The following is an 18,453-nucleotide window of genomic DNA, read 5'->3' as shown; positions in this document are numbered from 1 at the left end:
TGAATAAATAAATAAATTCAAATAGATGAATAAAACGTTTAAATGGTGGGTAGCAGACATAAGAGTTTTGAGGAATACCTGGAATATGAACAGATATGTTGATGCTTTCGCCCCACTTCTGTATATACGGGTTAAAAATAGACTAATCATCTTACTTTTATAAATTAATATTTAATGTGTTGCAGAACCTGATAAATGAGAGTAAGAGCTGATCAGGATTCAGAGCGAACAGCAGTTCACTGAGCCACGCTGTCACCCTACCTCCACAGGGACACGATACCCGGCCTTATCTGAGTTGTGTAGCTCCAGTCTGGTTTGACTGGAGCGCTGGGTTGCCTGGTTATGGTGGTGTCAGCTGATAAGGCAGTGAAAGGCCTTTTCAGAGCGCTGGGCTCTGTTACTCTTACTTCTTACAAATGAACATTCATAGACTCTGAGAACAAATCCAACGGCTGTAACTCGATGCTGGCAGAGGAAAAGCCTCCTCCCAATGTGTCCACTCGGTCTTTATGTCTCCTTTTCTTTCTGTTTCTTTTCTCTTCCCTTTAAGTAAACATATGTAGCTAGAGGATTTGAGTTTTGCCCTATTATTGCTTTAGAAAGTTGTCTTTATGTTCTAAGGTGTGACGGCACAGTTTGACTTGGCACGTCCTCGGATCAGTCATGCACGATGCAACAGGGGACGTTTCATAGCTGTGGCTGAGTGAGTTTACTCAGGCTCACCCGTGTGATGCTAAGCTACCTGACGTGTGTAATCAAGCGGGTGTTTCTTTACAGAATCTCCGTGTGCGGATGGTGAGAGGTTCGGGGCTGGCCCTGTCGTTTGGAAAGCTGCCCGGGTCCCTGTGCTCTAAGTACATGCTGGTGGACGGAGAGAAAGTCATGTTTGGGTCTTACAGGTGAGCTTGAATATCCAGCAGCGTTCTGCTGCCGTTCACAGCTGAGACTGTGCAGTCGGGATTTAACACCAGAACTGAACATATTACACCGTTTATCCAGATCTTGTGAAGGATGTATTGTGTTTCTTTACTTCTGGTAAATCTTTTGTGAGGAGTCGGTAAAAGTTTAGTAGTCAAAAGGGACGAGAAACACATCTTTCTATTTAATACATTGTAAATATATATATGAAAGCTTATAAAGAACTTTTACAGAGCCAATGAGATGGTTAAACTAAGTAGAATATAGTAGAATATATACAGTATTTCAGAACAATAAAACAAATCACAGGATCTTAGTTGGCCCAGCTGTTATTGAACTGTAGGTGTTTAAATCAAAAAAAAAAAAAAAAATCTTTTTTATAAGATTTTATTTAGATATCTCAAATACATACAATCTACATCATATACACTTCCTGCATCAGCAATCAGAGACCCACAATCCTCACGACAAAACATTCCCGCATAAACTAACAAGCTCAAACTCGGTATCTTTAAATCTGGTCAAATAAATATGAAAAATATAAATAAGCGTAGAAACATGAGCACTTTAAACAGATTTGTTCTTAAGTTGCACGTACGGACGATTCTAGAAAACTTTTCTGAATAAACCAGATCTGTCGAACGGGTGATGTCAGCATGGTTCATCCGGTTCATCAACGTTTTGTTCTTTCTCTTTAGATTGTCGAATAGATAAGTAGTAGTTTGGAAATTTCTCAGTCGCTGTCCAAGTTCACAGAGCTTATTTTCTGCAATAATCCAAATGAAATGGAAGAATCCCTGCAGCACTCTATTGTTCAAAACATTGTGCATTGCTCCATTTTATTACATTTATTTCCACTTTGCACGTTCAATTTATTACTTGTTCCTTTGTTTATGTGATTCTAAAACCGATGATGACTGTTTTCCACTCAGATCCAAATGTTTGGAGGCTTTAATATAAAAACAACTGTCTCTAAAAGCTGCAACACAACAGAAAAACCCCTCCGAGCAGCACACGAATGACTCCTTAAAGACTTTCTGAAGCATATTAACTTGTGGAATCACTGGAATGCTTTTAGCAGCACGCTTCTTATCTACAGGTGGTCTTGCGGGTTAATCTATTGTTGTGGATCAACTCGTTGTCTGTTGTGATTACTGACCGAGGCCGACGTGTAAAACCTGTGTGAGGTTATTATGAAACAGAATACATTTTCGTGGTTGCCTAATATTTACTGTAATACAGCCTTAAAATCAGCATTTAATGCTCAGAATGCCCTAAACAGAATAGTTTGTTGGAGGTGTTGTGCTACACATTGTTTATAGCTGGTCCGGACAGCTACATTCGGAGGTGAGGTGAATAGAGCCGCCATAGAGAACAGTGAGATATGGCGATAATGAGGAAAACTTTTGGACACTCTTTTCTCTGAAAGGCATTCATGTACTTTGTTGAGAACATGAAGTGACAGAAACACTGGCCGAGTACTACGAGAAATGATTGTTTGACTGTCAGATACGGAGAGTTACATCTCATATTGCGATATTGGTATTGTTCGTGTTCTGGACTTTGACAGTTTCATACAGAAGCTTTGATGATGTCGATAGAGATTACTTGATCATAATGATCAATAAAGATCAAACCCTGATTGTGAGTGTTGTGATTGTAGAGCAACACAAGTTTAGTCTATTTTCAGATCATCTTTTAAGCTGACACAAAATCACATAAAATTGAAATAGAGAGCTAATAACAGAATAGTTTGTAGAATATATAAAGAATATATAAAGAACCTTTATGATGCTGAGCTGCTATTCAATAACACAATCTCTGAAAAGCTCTTCCTCACTTGACTCTGACGAACACCTAACCCAGACTCCATGCAAAAGTCAGCTGATTAAAATGTTATAGTCCAACATGAAGAGTTAAGCTCTTGTGTACAGAAGCCTGTGTTTGAGTACAGATGACACATCTTTCCACTCGTCATGAGTCTTATCTGAGCCAGCTCTAGTCAACACATCAGTGATGAAGCAGTTTTTTAGTGAACTTTATGAAGACATTAATTCATTCAAATCAAAACTGGAACAACTGATTTGTGAGTGAAATGAGCATGTCATGATAATTAATTCATTCACGTGATACCTCATTATGACTCGATGTTTACGTTAAGAAATTTGGTTCTCTGTGACTTTTAGGCCAAAATGTGAAAGCTTTTACAAACGGGAACAAACTCATGAGTTTGTTCCCGTTTGGGGTTTATTTTGCTCACTGGATTAAATATAGCAGTTTAAAATGGTTTGTAAAATAATTCTGGTGCATTTACCAGTTCTGCATTCGAAAGATAAAACCATTAAAAACACATTTATCCTTCATTTGACTCGCTTATTCACTTTCTTTCTGAGAGTTGGATGAGAATATTGATACCTTAGCTTAGAAACAGCTTGCCTGGCTCTGTGTAAAGGTAACCACACCCACCTGCCTGCACCTCCAAAGCTCACTAATGATTACACATCTTGTTTGTTTAATCTGAGAACCGAAGAATAAATATAACAATTCAAGTTTTTAATAAAGGTTGAGTTTCTGCTTGTTGCCTGGTCAAGAAACAGTCCGGCACAAATTGACATTTTTGTCATTTTTACACTTTGCTTCTTGTCCAGGTGAAACTAACGAGATATAACATGATGATTAGTGAGCTTTGGAGGTGCTGGTAGGTGGAGTTGTTACCTTTGGACAAAGCCAGGCTAACGGTTTCCCCCTGTTTCCAGTCTTTATGCTAAGCTAAGCTAACTGGCTGGGAGTTGCCTCATATTTGAGATGTGTCAATCTTCTCATCTAATTTAGAAAGAAAGTGAATAAGCATAGTTCCCAAAAATGTCGAACTCTTTCTCTAACTTTTACACCATCTCTTCTCCAGCTTCACCTGGAGCTCCTCTCGGATGGACAGGAACACGATCACCGTGATGTCGGGACAGATCGTGGACTCCTTCGACAATGACTTCAGGGAGTTGTACGCTGTGTCCGATGAGGTGGACCTCTACAGCGAGTTCAACATCACCAAGCCGCCAATCGCTACGCCCATCAGGAAGACGAAGGTGGAGAAAATCCAGCCTCTGCCCGTCACCACGTCTCGCTTTCAGGTATCTGTCGGGGACTCCAGACAGGTGGACCTGAAGGTACCTGCACATAAATACCACAATCCTAAGTACTCTTTAGTTTTCGGGAACAGTATGGGCCTCACAGGTTCCCTGCAAGACCTGTCGACCCCGAGCGACTCGCTGGTCGGCGGGCTGAACGCGAGGAACGGACTGCAGAACAACATCCTTCATGCCAGCAGGGACAAGGTGGACCAGGTCCCCCCACAGAGTCCTGGTCCGCCTGCAGAGGATGAGGATGTTGATGGAAAGGGGGGCTCTAAGAAGAACCCGCTCTTCGGAGCGAAGAAACAACGCAGTTCTTTTAGGCACTTCTTGAAATCTAGAGGAGCCACAGAGACTTTAGTAGAAGGCGTGGTCACTCCTCAGAGCCCCTCCCCCACCTGTAAGGTCTCGGAGACCAATGGCGTTGCAGGAAATGAGGCGGAGGACTCGTTTGAGATCATTGAGGTACCAAGTCTAGCGAAATCCAAAACCAAGAAGCCCTCAAAGCTCCTCCAAAGAAGTGTGTCTCTGCAGACCATCAACACCGGAGCCGAAGACGGTACGTCCTCACATAGTCTATTGTTTTACTGTTAGTTTTATGGTCCGAATAACAGCTAATAATCACTTTTATTAGCAATTGATCTTCAGATTATTTCCTTGATTCATTATTTGGTCTATAAAATGTCAGGGAAAAATGGATGTTACAAAGTCTTCAAAATCCCAAAATATGTAGTGTAAAGTGTTATAAAACAGAGAAATATTTACATTTGAGCAGCTAAAACGTGTCAAAAAATATTTTCCCATAATGAAAATATTAAGCACTTAATTCAAATAATAAGTCAAATAATAAGTCACTCAAATAATCTACTTGAGTTAATTACACTTTCTGATACCGAGTACCAATCCGATACCAGTGCCTCACTGTGTGGAAGAGACGTTATTTTATGTGGAAGGCAACATTAGGCTTGACTAAAACATTGTTTGTTTTAACTTTAATTAAAAGGAATAAGGAATTTTTAGGAATAAAATCATGGATATAAATGGACTGAATTGTTATTTTTAAAATAATAGTATCCGATAACAGATCGGCTCCATCGTCTAAGATGCCAACACCAAAAACAAGTGACTGATGACTCTTTTGATATCTTTTAAAAGCCATTTCCTTATTGATCCGTCCTTTGTTTTTGTTCCTAACAGGATCTAAAGGCCGCCAGCGGCATCAAAAGAAGAATTGCATCCAGTCATGAGATCAGAAACTAGAGGACAGTCTGTCGTAAAGATCTCACGAGTCCCACAATCCATCACTGAAACCAGGTGACTTCACTGTCCTGCTACACTTCAGGTGGAAGTCCTGATGGGAGTGACCACCGAGGAGATGTGGTAGTTTAACTAGTCATGTGCGGACAAAAACTCCGGAGAATCGCAACGCTGAAGCCAAAGTGCTGATGGAGGGAAATTCCATCTAAGTTGTTTTTTTTATGTTTTATTGTTTTTTTTGTATTAAATTAATACAGTTCAGTGTTTTTATATTTCGTGCTGGACCCTGAACACCACACAGGCTGCGTCACCCAGGTAGCGTGGGTGAACTACGTCACACCTGGTTGCTATAGAGACAGGAGAAGTGACGAGTCGTGCTGTTTGTCCCCGAGTGTCGCCTTACAGACGACCCTCGGTAACAGAATAAGTGTTGTACAGGCTGTGAATAATGTAGGCTGGGCTGTGTGGATGACACAGTCCTGCCGTGTGAGGACTTTGTGTGTTTACACTTTGGCTTTATTCAGGAGAAAACAGACCGAGGTTAAAATGTGAATCCTTCAGAGCCACTTGAGATGCAAAGAATCCTACTTTTGAAGCAGAAATTGCATAAAAGACATGAAAATAAACTGTAAAAACTGGTTTGTGTGATTGAATGTCAAGCAAAAGTCTGAGATAACGAATGTGTGGAATTTGAGGCAAGCCAAAATATCTTCTCAAAAAATGTCAGTGATTTTGTACAATGTGAAACAGAATTTAGTCAAAAACCAAAGTTACATTCTGGTACATTATTATCAGCTCTGTACTTTATATGCATGAAAGTACTTTATGACTGAAGACGAAGTCCCGTTCGTGGTTTATTGTTAATTTCAGGATGAATAATTATTCAACATTGTTTTATTACTCGACCTAATTTAACAACAACTCCTTGAGAATGATTTACAGAACATGATGTATTAAGTCTTTTTAAAGTCATTCAAATGTGTATTCTCATCTGCTCTATATGTGTGATCGGGGTTGACGGGTGTTGATGAGGAACTACCATCTATAGATATATATATAGATATCTATATATGTATATCTAGATGAATAGATAATGCCTCATTTGCATATTTAAACATAACATTTCAGAAAACTTGTAATACAAATAACGTATTCTTAAAGTGAGTAATCAACTGGTGAAGTTTCATGGTGATATCTATCAGTTCATGTTCTGACCCTATTCACCTGTAGTCTTCTAAATGTCTGTAATGTAACTAAACATCTCTTTAAAGGATGTTTTCTCTCAGACTCTGATCCAGAAATCTCCACTTCAGCAGCTCTTGCATACACCAAACTTTACGCTTTCATTCCTCTGTGTGCTGAAGGTTAACACAGAGGGGTTTGTTCACACATCATTCAGAGACCCATTTATACAACTTTATATTCCTAAAAACATGGTGTAATAGATTTTTGACAGTATTTTCAGATTAATGGAGTGATGCAGAGATATCCAACTTTCCCTCTGTAAAAATGTATGCAAATTAGCACATAGTTCATAAGAGAATGCCTCATTTGCATATTTAAACAACTGCAGACTTGTAATACATTAAATAATTGTAATATAAATAATCAACGATCAAACCCTTCCATATTTGACGAACACATGGTGAGGAAAAGTGTTTAGCAAAAAGAAAAGTGAAGATGTTTTTTTGTTTGTTTGGTTGAAACCACAGCTCTCTATCAGATGCACACACACGACAGGAAGTGCACAGGAAAAGAGTTGCTCATCAGATAACCACAGGATCTCTGAGCTGCTTCACTTCATTCTTATCGTCAGGTGCAGTAACAAGATAAAGATAGTCAGGGTGTCAAAGTAAAAGTTAATGTGTGAACGTGAGCAGAAGTGATGATGTACCTCCATCTGCTGGAGAAACAGACACACAATCGGGCAATATACAAGTTTAATGTACAAGTAGTACATTAATATAGTTACTAAATTATACATAGTCAGTAAAATATGATCACGCTAAAAAAATATACTGTACAGTTTCAAAGTAACATGTATTCATAAGTTAATTTTAATACTCGCCAGGCTTTTTTTACTGTATTTACAATAATGTGTTAGTATTAAAGGTAAGATCTGATATCCATAAAGAGGAAAATGACATTTAAATGATGTGATAACTGAGGGAAATTAGAAAAGTGTAGAAGTAGACGGCTGCTGGTTAACCCACCCTGGAACCATCAGGGGCATATGAGAAAAATGATTCAAAACATGTGTAGAGGCTCAAATTTAAAGCCCTGATTAATTAAACGTTCATTGTTTATTCAGTGTAATGAATGAATGTATAATAAACTAATTGAAATATTGTAATATAAAATAAAACGTTACTGTTTGTGGCTCCAAATATCCTACAGCAATGGACAGATTAGGAGACAGTGGACCCCTGGACTCATAAAAGACCCTCAACCCTCCTCCCCGAGAGTAAAACCCCCGAACTGAAAGAATCACAACAGATGACGGGGCCACTCTTCCTTTGTAGCAGTTTGGTGTTTGTTCTTTAGTCGTTTTTTGTCTCCTTGTGTTTGTTTTGGGTCACTCTGTGGTCCTTTTGTGGATGTGTTCTGTCTTTGAGGTCATTTTGAGTCTCTCTATGGATGTTTTGAGTCTTGTTTTAGTCATTGTAAGCCTCTTTGTGGTCGTTTTGAGTTTCATTTTATTCATTCTGCGTCTCTTTGTGGTCATATTGTATCTTTTTGTGGGGGTTTTTTTGCGGTTGTTTTGCACTTCTTTCCTACAGCAAAGGTTGACAGCCACTTGATACAGAAGTTTGATTTAAGTTGGCCTGTTCAGTAATTCATCCATGACACTAACAAGCCAACTTCCTATCACCGTGTGACTCTGGTGGGGGGGCATCAGAAGTAGCCAATCGGATTCGAGCTGCAGCAGATGTTTGTCAGTAGGGCTGTCGGTCTCTGAAGGCAGTGCAGTGGTGCCTGCAGTTTGCAGAAGTAATATGAAGACTTTACAGCGCCACATAAAGTTCCCTTTTCTATTTTTACACTTCAACAGGTTCCCAATTTGTTCATTTCTGTGAAAATGCTGTTGCGATTCAGTTTGGGTTTAATTTTTCCTGAACAGTCTCTTGTCATAAAATCACAGGATGATCGATCCATAAAAGCACGGCGTCCAGGATCCAAACACTACGAGGAAGTGTTGCTGATGACTTTCCTCTTTCGTAGAGACACCAGGTCGTAAAACGGGTCTTTGGTGATACTCGCCCTGAAAGAGAAGATTAACATTTAAAATGAGATCAGCAGAAGTAGTACCAGTAGTTCTTCATGTTTGACCTAGTGAGTAATTTGATTATTGATCAATCTGTTGATTATTTTTTAAGTTAATGGCTGAGTCTATAAATTGTCAGATGATAGTCAAAAATGTCACAGTTTCCCAGAATCCAAGATAAGATTTAAGATGACAAATATGAAGAGGTTCGGAGGTCAGATGGTTTCATCACGATAGTCTTTATTGCTTTTTTTTTGTGATCGTGTGTTTTAATATCTTTAACCTTAAAGCCCAACACGACTCACAGAAAACACGCGTGTTCTCCACAGCATCGCGGCTCTCACCTGATCGCTTCGATCCAGGCGTCCCGCTCTTCTGCGCTGGCTGCACTGAGCTTATAGGACTGGTGTTTACCCTGCACCACTCTGCCTTTGTTCTCCGTCTTGCAGGCCTTGATCTTTTGTCCTTTGGTGTTATATAACTCCAGACAATACTGTTCAAACACAGGAGCAGACACACATGTGGCACTGTTACTGTGTGCATATGGTTTCTGTTTATATTATTGGTCTCCTGACTCATTGTTTGAGCACTTGGGTTGGAAATTCATTTAGCAGCTGCCGTGTGATTCATTTAGCGTGTGGCAGCAGATAATGTGTGTGGGAGCTCAACACTCCTTCATACGCTGTGATACCAAAAGTAAAAGATACTCTACCAGTTTGCTTGTGTCTTGCAGCTTCCTGACACACAGGTTCTCCAGAGGAATAATCCCAATCGGGTCTTTATCCTGCAGGAGGAGGAGGAGGATATTAAAGACAGGACGTTTAACATTCACATAATGACGTAAAGCAGAAAGACAGATTCTTACTGTGGTGTATTCAAAGTAGTACAAGCAGCTGTCTGTCAAAATGAACCACCTCCTCTTCCAGGTTTTAACTCGACCACCTTCAACAGAGACAAACACTGTGTTGTAATCTCCTCTCAAAGCCTCCAAACAACTCAGATTAGTTTCCATATGGAACGAACATCATCAGCATCTCACCCATTTTAAGGAGCCAGCCTTCTCTGTCTGGATTAAAGAATGTCAGCGTGAGGTCGTTCCCATCGTCCACTGGGATTTTGAACGGCTCGCTGCGGATGCTCGCGTACAGTTTCTAGAAGACAATGTCAGTATCAACATCAAGTGTAGAATAATTGAGTTTTTTTAAGTCTGATTTTCTTTAAGATGTATTAAGACAGGAGTGGAAGAAGGATTCAAGTCAGTTTACCCAGAAAAAGAGAGCAGAAGGGAAATTCCCAAATATTTCAGTTGAGCAATCAGGTCTTTCTCTTTTTTAGATAATATCTTAAACTCATTGTGCAACCAGACCTCCTTAAAAGTTATATTTTTTGCTGAAAACAGTGACATATTTCAGGAAGGAGTTAATGTTTAGTGTTGGGTGTTAGAGTTAGACGTATAATATTCTTCTATGAAACTACGAAGCCTCAAGTGAAGCAAATCTAAATAACTGAGAAAAAAACCCGAGGCTATATGATTTATGAATGTCATGATTCAGATGATCTCTTCACTAAATTCTCCCTTTAAATAATGATGACAATTCATTGTTGTCACAAAACTACATTTGTTTTATAAATTTTAAATAATCGATTTTTTAAATATTTCACCACTTTGGTCCAGACTGAAATATCTCAACAACTATCTGATGGATTTCCATGATATTTTGTTCAAACATTCGTGGTCCCCAGAGGATGAATCCTACTGACTTTGGTGATCCCTTTACTTTTCCTCTAGCGCCACCTTGAGGTTCACAATTGTGGTTTTGAGTTTAATGTTACAACAACTGTTGGATTGCCATGAAATTTGGTTCACACATTCATGTTCAACTCAGGATAAACTGTAACAACTTTGGTGATCTAACTTTTCCTCTAGCTCCATCAAAATCTTAGTTAATAAAATACTTTGGTTTATGCCCAAATACCTGCAAATCTAATGACCTTCCCAGCAGCCTCAGCTTTACTTTGTGTTTTGAGATAATTAGCAAATGTGAGCAGTATTTTAGTGATTGATGTAGTTAAGTGATAAACATGAGTTAATTAGGATATTATTATAGGACATGATGAAGACACTGGTATTGGTAGCAGACCGTGAGCAGCTCGGTGGGCAGATCCTTCCCATTGTTGATTCCTCTGTTCATGGAAACAAATCGCTGCAGACTGGGTTTGTCTTTGACGTTGGGGTTGTGGAGACTCGTGTTGAGCATGATGATGGCAAAAGACAGGATGTAGCATGTGTCTGTTGCGCACACAAACACACATACAGAATGTAGGAAACACTGTTAGTATTCTTCAGCTGTGCCTTGTTATCACTGAATATTTGAATATGGCAGCATATGAATTAAATAAAACAACCATGGTAACGCCAGCTGCCGTCTGAATTTGCACTTTGCAAAATTGTTCTTGTTGTAAGGGACGGCGTCTGAGCGAAGCAAAGGTCCTGAAAGATACATTTACGTTTTTTCTTTCATGTGCTTTCTGTGTCATCTTATGAGCATAATGCTGACGTCGGTATGCATTGTACTTTATCGTCATTTATTTGGGTATCAGACACATTCTACAGATTGCGGTTTCTGATCCGGTTCCCTCTGACGTGTACCGTCTAAACCATAGACTGTATTTAAGAAGTGGACATAGTAGTCGTGACGTCGCCTATTGGTTTGTGGAATGCCATTTTGAAGTCTTGAGTTCAGCGTTTTGGCTGTCGCCATCTTGTTTTTTTGCAACCAGTGAACGTAAGTGACCATTGGACTGAGGAGGAGTGACGTAGAGATGCTGTATACAGTGCTGGTAGAGACCTGTCAATCACAGTAGCCCCGCCCAAAAGCATCCCCTGCTTTATGGTCTGTTTGACTGTAAATGGACCATAGTTTACAAAATGAACATCATGCTGTATTGAAGAAGACTTGAAACCATAAACTCATGTTTACAATGTTTACTGAGGTAATAAATCAATTTGTTTTTTGTGATTTTAATCTTTGAGAATTTTCGTTTTTTGCCTCTCCCACAGCTCCATAATGCATTTTCTTTTTACCTACAATGGCCCTAAAACACGTTGTACTACCTCAGCTGTATAAATTGCATCTATTAAAAAGAATCGTCCGTGAATGTGTCCAGAGCAGGAACACCTATACTGAACAAACTACTCTAATCAGTGAGCGAGAGATGAGATGTTATTGTGACTTCACTCATTTTAAGAGGAGAGAAGAAAACTATTCATCTGAACAGCAGATCACTTGTCTATCTATGAAATTAATAAAACTGTAACAAAACTTTTTAATTGGCTTGTCGGAGACAGTGAATCAGGCGAGACCCCACGTCTTTGTTGTTTGTACCTGTGGATTGGAAGACCCCCGGGTTACAGTCGCAGTAGCGAGTTGCAAACGCCTCCATCATCCTGTCAATCTTCTGCGCTTCTCCCGGGAGACGAAAGCTCCACAGAAACTGCCTGCAAGACAGCAGAGGTGTCACACGCACACGCACACACACACACACACACAATGTAAAACATATGCTGGGTAGAAGGAGGAGGATTTCTACATCATCAGAGAAACAAGACTAAAGATAAAAAAAATACTGCTGCAACGTCTCACGCTGACTTTTAAAGCAACACAAACCTCAGCGCTTGCACCAGATTCAGGTCTGAGAATTCATGCAGGCCCACAAACGCTTTCAGTGTCTGCAGATGCATTTCCTCCCTGAGAGAAAGAAAATAATAAAAACAATCAACCAAAAGCCTAGAAGTCCGAGGTCACTTTCTACAGTAAGTGACCAGGTGTGCACAGGTGTGAAAAGTGGGCAAAATTTCAAGTCGTCACATTTCCGTGTCTTGCACCTCTGTTCTACGATGAAGACGGTTAGTAATCTACTTACAATTTTGAGATGCCCTCAGACTTTCCCTCCTTTCCTCATCACCTGACTACACACCTGTTCCCACTTCTCTCATCATCAGCCACTCTACATTTACCGGCACAGCTGCCATGTGCCTTTTCTTTCCAGCATCTGTATTCTGTCTGTCTGATTGTTTCATCTAAATGACTGTGTGAGACACAAAGGGGATCAAATCATCTGGTATAAAAAAAACACGGACTGTTGTAATAGACCTTTTTTTCCCTTTTCTCCCCCTGAACATGATCTCATAGTGAAATGACTCATGAAATGACTTTTTAATGTTAGGTTTGTAGAACAAAACAGACGTCAGGTTAGGCAACAAAAAGAACGTAAGGTTCAGGCAAGAAAACCATTTAGTAAGGTTAGGAGAATGTAACGTCACAAAACCTGAACAAAATTTGGGCCATGAACACTGGTCTCATGGTTGAAAATCCTGTTTGTTTTGACCCCCCGCAGCCTCCCGTGAGTGTTAATTCTACCTCACTAGCTCTGATCATTGCATATTCACGTGGATGTCTTTAATTTGTGTTTCCACAACCTAAAAGGATCCTTATTGACTTTCCATTGGCATTTCTTTTCAGGTTGTTTCTCTCCCATTAATCATCTCGAGACCCTTTGAAGGGGTGCGACCACTATGTTGGGAACCACTGGACTAACTGTATGTAAAGTAGTTAAAACTAGCTTCCCCTTGAGCTGCAACAGTAAAATACTGCTCTGATGCATCAGTATTAACAATCTCATAATGTCACATATAATGATGTATCAGTCACAGGAGACATGTTACTGAAGAACGAGTACTTTTACTTCAGATACATTTGGCTTGTGGTACTTTTGTACACATACGTAATAGGATTTTGAATGCAGGACTTTCATTTGTAATTGAGTATTTCTACATCATTGCACTGGTACTTTGGCTCAAAGTAAAGGATCTGAGTTGTTCTTCCACCACTGTTTTGTGTGTTTAGTGATCTAAAGGAATGCTTCTGATTGGTCCCGTCTCTCTATGATGACATCATCCCATCTCTTTAACCATGGTAGAAGTGTTGGCATCAGAGAATATTTCCATGGTATCACTTGTGTGCGTATACTGTACCTTTCTCCCAAGAAGTTGCCGATGGCGGTCTTGTTTAGTCCGTCCTCTTTATAAAGAAACTCGGCCACCGACTCTGCTCGCCATTCCAGCAGGTAATTTTCAACCAGGTAATGGACACCCTGAATAAAAGCAAAGGGTGGGAAGGTTTGTGTGAAAAGCATTTTACATGCTTCCTGTCTACAAACCTCATACAAAGGTTTGTATATTTGTTTATTTGTTTATTAACTGGATCCATTGGCTGATGCCTTAGCGGCTGCTAATCTTCCTGAGGTCCACAGAACCCATATACGTGGGTGACTAAGACTATCTTTCTTGTGTTTTCCTGCAAAAGTCAAGAAACGCGTGTCAATTTCCGCTCGTTACATGCATATGTCTTTTCAAAATACACTTCCGTCTTCACAGGAATCAACATAGTTAGGTTTAGGCAACAAAACTACTTTGTTAGGTTTAATTTTATAAAATGTTGAAAAATAAATCAACGTTGATTCCTTGTTTCACAGCTGTTTCCTGGTTGACAGACTGGTTTACGTTTGAGCCCACATCTTCTCCCATCCGCCCAGTGTGATGTTTGGCAAATTTATACTTCCTGTTTCATGATTAAATAGGAATATATTTCGGGGGACAATCTAAGAATTACAGCACATTACATTTTTTAGGTAAAGTTACAAACGCTGTATGAGAACAGCCTGATCATGTTCGTGTTTTTCGATTAAGGAAATAAGTACCACTGCATTGCAAGCTTTCATGTTAAACGTTAGCCAAAGCTTGAGTTTTGATTCTTATCGGCGCTGATAACTTTGTAGGTTGATAAGCAAAGAAGGTTTTCTTCTCCATTTGAGTCAATCTTAAATCACCAGAGAAAAAAGATGACCAGAGGTTGAATAACTATTGCCTGCTGTTATCTCTTAATCTCAAAGGCTGTTCAAAGCCATATCTTCAAAATATGACCGTCTCAACTGAGTGTGCACTCCTGCTGAGCAGTTCTTCAAATCAATTACACTTAAAAGACCCTTATAACCCCAAGAAGTCTAAAACCTCTCATCCTCCCACTCGTACAGGTCCTCAGGCCTGAGCTCAGAGCAGTCACAGACCGAGGGACTCAGCTTTTAACCGAGGACCCAGAGAGGAAGCAACGAGAAAGACGTAGGTCGATGTGGTGAAGTGGCGCTTCTGCGCCACTTCAGGGAACAGGATGTGGTTTTTCTCGCTATTCAGTCATCGTCTGCATCTGTGCACAGTTTGCCTTCCTGCACATCACACGCACATCACACACACACACGCACGCACACACACACACACACACACACACACACACCCACACACACACACACACACACACACACGTCACTTAAATCCACATCCGCTCTGTGTGGAGTTATATTCGCTGTCATCTGTCTGTTGACCTTCAGTATCAGAGGAGCTGAAGAAGTGAAAGTAGGATTTCACCTACTGTGACTTTACTGTACCTTTACTGTACCTTTACTGTACCTTTACTGATTCAACTTAAAGTGGTGAATAAAGTTATGATGATGATGTTACACTCTTAGAGATATCTCTCGGAAACTACTGTGTACTCTGTGTACAGGTTTCTGTTAAATATCTACCTTCAGAGCAAGAAATAAACTGGATCTATAACCAATAGTTCCTCTTTTTATACCAAAATACAATATAAACTCACCTTTTTGGGGTCCATGTTGAATTTCTTTTTCCCACATAAGAATCTTCTGTTCTTCACATCATTTTTACTGCAACAAAAGACCAAAATATACTGTAACAGCAAATTAAATGACAAATAAATGTTCAAATAATGCTAAAAATAAGCTTGTTTCATTGTTTTTATCAAAAAGACGTAGACAAAGACAAATTGGACTATTTAATTGTATGTAAATCATATTTTCTGTTTATTTAGCTTTGTCTGGTGTATAATTGGCATTCTTCACATATGTTTTGACTTTTTAAATTATATTTCTAAATGTGCACACTTTTTTCTGAATCAAGATAATTCTGCATTAATGTGATGCACAAGTCAGAGCAGGGAAATTTGCACAATTAACTTACTACAGGTTGGGTATATTTATATGCATGACATGTAATAATAAAGAAAAGTGAAACAAAAAACCTTCACCAAGTTACTGAGGCTCAAAACGACGTCATCAGAGTAATTATCTTCCCTGGCCAACAGTTCAAAACACGATTTATTCAATCGGCAATGCTATGAAATAACGAAAAACAACAAATTCCCATATTTCAGAGGTTTGAACCAGGTAGGCTCTAATTGGTATTTTAATAAAGATCAAAGATCAAACCATAAAGATGCTCATCAATTCATTTTCTGTCCTTCAATAAATTACAAAACAAATAAACCATTCAGAGCATTTTCTCCATGTTTTGTGAGCATGTATTTTATTAAGTATTATTTGTTAAGTTGAGGCTTTTAGGGTGGGGGCAGCAGTTCTCTGAAACTGTGTTTAGTATGCCAGTAACACAGTTATAGCGAAATGCAGTGTGATACCGCCGACATATCATGATCATTAGCACCTTCTGAAAGCAGCGACAATAGCAACAGGAAGTCGAAATATGTAGTTAGACAGCCCCATGCACACATTCTCAAAATGTCAAGACTTCCTCTCCAATTTATGTCGTGGTGCAAGTAACTGTTTTGTTACACTCAGAGCTGCCACCACACTTTGTCCTTCACAAATCTATCAGCAATGAACACCCAGGGGTTAATTGTACCCAAGGGGTTACTTCTGCAGTCGCTTGGGGATGCAAAAGTAATGGATAAATGGTTGGATTGGCAGCTTGGTCTTAAATTAATCTGGACGGTGGGTACTTAAAAGATTGTGAGCCACAGCTGAATGTGAAGCATTTTCATGAAAAAAAAGGTTTAAAAACATCAGGGTGAAAGGTTTGAGTAGCAGGTTTAAAGATTGAACTGCAGATAGGCGGCATACACTAGAAACGATTTGACTTCTGACTCAAATAAAAACCTCGATAAAGCTGTTTTTATGACTTTGTCAAACTGAGCATTACGTGCGGAGGTCTGCTGCGGTCACTGACTCATAGAGGAGCTGCTTTAACAAATTAATCATACTCACTTCTGCTCCTTTATTTCCGGACTGTGGATTTCTGGCATGATGTGATCGATCTCCAACTTCAGCTTCTGAGAGAGGGAGTTGAGAAAGATGTTAGCTTGGTACCAAGGTTTGTCGTTACGTCACAGACACCTGTAGACCCAATGTTACACTACTCAGAGCCAATTGGTCCGCCAACAGATAATAACCTTCATACCTCAATTAACAGATGGTGAATGAAACACCTTTGTGTGCCGTGAAAAGCTCTGTTGAGGCAACCAGGAGTGGGTGTGAAGAATAATGAGGGTTTTTAATGTGAGACCTTGGAGGGATATATATATATATATATATATATATTCACTAAAGTACCTGAATGTCATCCAGCAGCTCAAACTTGTGAATCTTGATGGTGTCCCCCTGTCTCTTCTCTCCTGGGGGGAGTTTCGGTGGAACTGTGGGGTGACAACAGGCTTCAGCACTTAGACAAGAACACTTCTTGGTGATGGCATATAATTGGTGAAACAGTCAGTAGACTTGTAGCACTGTGGATTGTATTGACATCCTCCCTCACACCTACGCCCGCTGTCACAGACCAGCAGGCATCACAACTTCATCCTCCACCAGTTAGAGAAGTGGTCAATGAATGAGAGAAGGAAGAGGGGCTGAAAATAGCTGCTTCTCTTCCCTTTTTTTCATTGAGTCAGGTTGATTTTGAGTGTTGCTATTAATGTGCAATTCATCTTAATTCATGGATGACTTTGTACAGGAGGAGGATTTGAAGCATTATAATAGCATGTTAAGTTTCAATTATTGTGCATCACAGGTCTAAAATGATACAAAAGTTGAACAACAAAACCATCAAATATGTGTAGTTTTTGAAAAAAAACATTTCCACATAAAAGCAAAACCCACAAAATGTAAATCAGCAGCCTTTTTAGTCATTCCTAATGACTACACCACACAAATAATTTGACTAATACTTTAAATAATCTCACAACAACCCTGCTATTTGTTTTTGAGAAGCAGCTTTCCATATTAATATAAATTATTGATTAAAAGAGAATAAAAGAATAACAATAGCGTACCTTTCCCCCAGAGGAAGCTGTCTTTTCTGCGTATAGCCATGTTGTTGATGGTGGAGAGCGACTGAAAGCTGTACAGGAAACAAACTGAATGTCAGAGTGAAAAAAAGGGCCGGCGCTGCCATTCTGTGACACCGAAGAGACTCCGAGTTCACTCAACAGTCTCTTACTACATATCTGGTGACGTGCACCACAAAATGTTGACATTGAGTCTTTTTGTGTGTTTCATTGAGAAACACAGATGTCATTCTTTCTCTACAACTACGCAACACCGATACAACCATTATTACACATCTATTACATCTATTATTACAAATAGCTCTACAAAACAAATAGCTAATACTGTACTACTATCAGTACACACATCTTTAAGTGCCTTACAAAAGAAAAGGACAAAATATAAGAAATATACACGAATGGGAGGCACATAGGAGCCAAATGTTTATTTTTTAACTGAAATTGGGTTTGCAATATATTCTCCATAAACGCTGTTTTAAGACAGTGTCTGGTAATATGGTGACTTGATGACACAGTACATCTGCACTGATAAAATGTACCTTGTTCTGTAAGGTATAGAGGCCAAATAACCATGTCATTTGTTTTTTAAGACGTGGTGTCATCAAACATGCCTACTTCAGCAGGAAGGAAACAACTTGAGCAAAGCCTCTTTCATTTCTAAATATCAGGCCCCATC

General features: G+C 39.4%; 2 protein-coding genes across 2 annotated transcripts; one reads left to right on the top strand and one right to left on the bottom strand.

Moving 5' to 3' along the window:
* The first annotated feature begins 92 nt into the window (after window positions 1-92).
* Window positions 93-6,544, top strand: LOC116391518 (protein FAM83F-like). Its single transcript, XM_031862182.1, has 3 exons — window positions 93-899; window positions 3,824-4,605; window positions 5,244-6,544. Exons 1-3 carry the CDS (start codon window positions 793-795, stop codon window positions 5,291-5,293), a joined length of 939 nt encoding a protein of 312 aa, XP_031718042.1. The 5' UTR covers window positions 93-792; the 3' UTR covers window positions 5,294-6,544.
* Window positions 6,545-6,629: 85 nt separating this feature from the next.
* cyth4a (cytohesin 4a) lies at window positions 6,630-17,841 on the bottom strand. Its single transcript, XM_031862255.1, has 13 exons — window positions 17,763-17,841; window positions 17,047-17,129; window positions 16,702-16,766; window positions 15,282-15,348; window positions 13,604-13,722; window positions 12,237-12,317; window positions 11,955-12,067; window positions 10,710-10,858; window positions 9,608-9,719; window positions 9,434-9,510; window positions 9,281-9,352; window positions 8,913-9,061; window positions 6,630-8,565 (listed from the first exon to the last, which is right to left on the bottom strand). Exons 1-13 carry the CDS (start codon window positions 17,800-17,802, stop codon window positions 8,487-8,489), a joined length of 1,206 nt encoding a protein of 401 aa, XP_031718115.1. The 5' UTR covers window positions 17,803-17,841; the 3' UTR covers window positions 6,630-8,486.
* Between the last annotated feature and the right edge of the window lie 612 nt (window positions 17,842-18,453).

Source organism: Anarrhichthys ocellatus, unplaced genomic scaffold, assembly GCF_004355925.1.
Source record: "Anarrhichthys ocellatus isolate YVR2014 unplaced genomic scaffold, GSC_Weel_1.0 scaffold26, whole genome shotgun sequence".
NCBI classification, from domain to species: domain Eukaryota; kingdom Metazoa; phylum Chordata; class Actinopteri; order Perciformes; family Anarhichadidae; genus Anarrhichthys; species Anarrhichthys ocellatus.
This window is presented reverse-complemented; position numbering and strand designations above follow the sequence as displayed.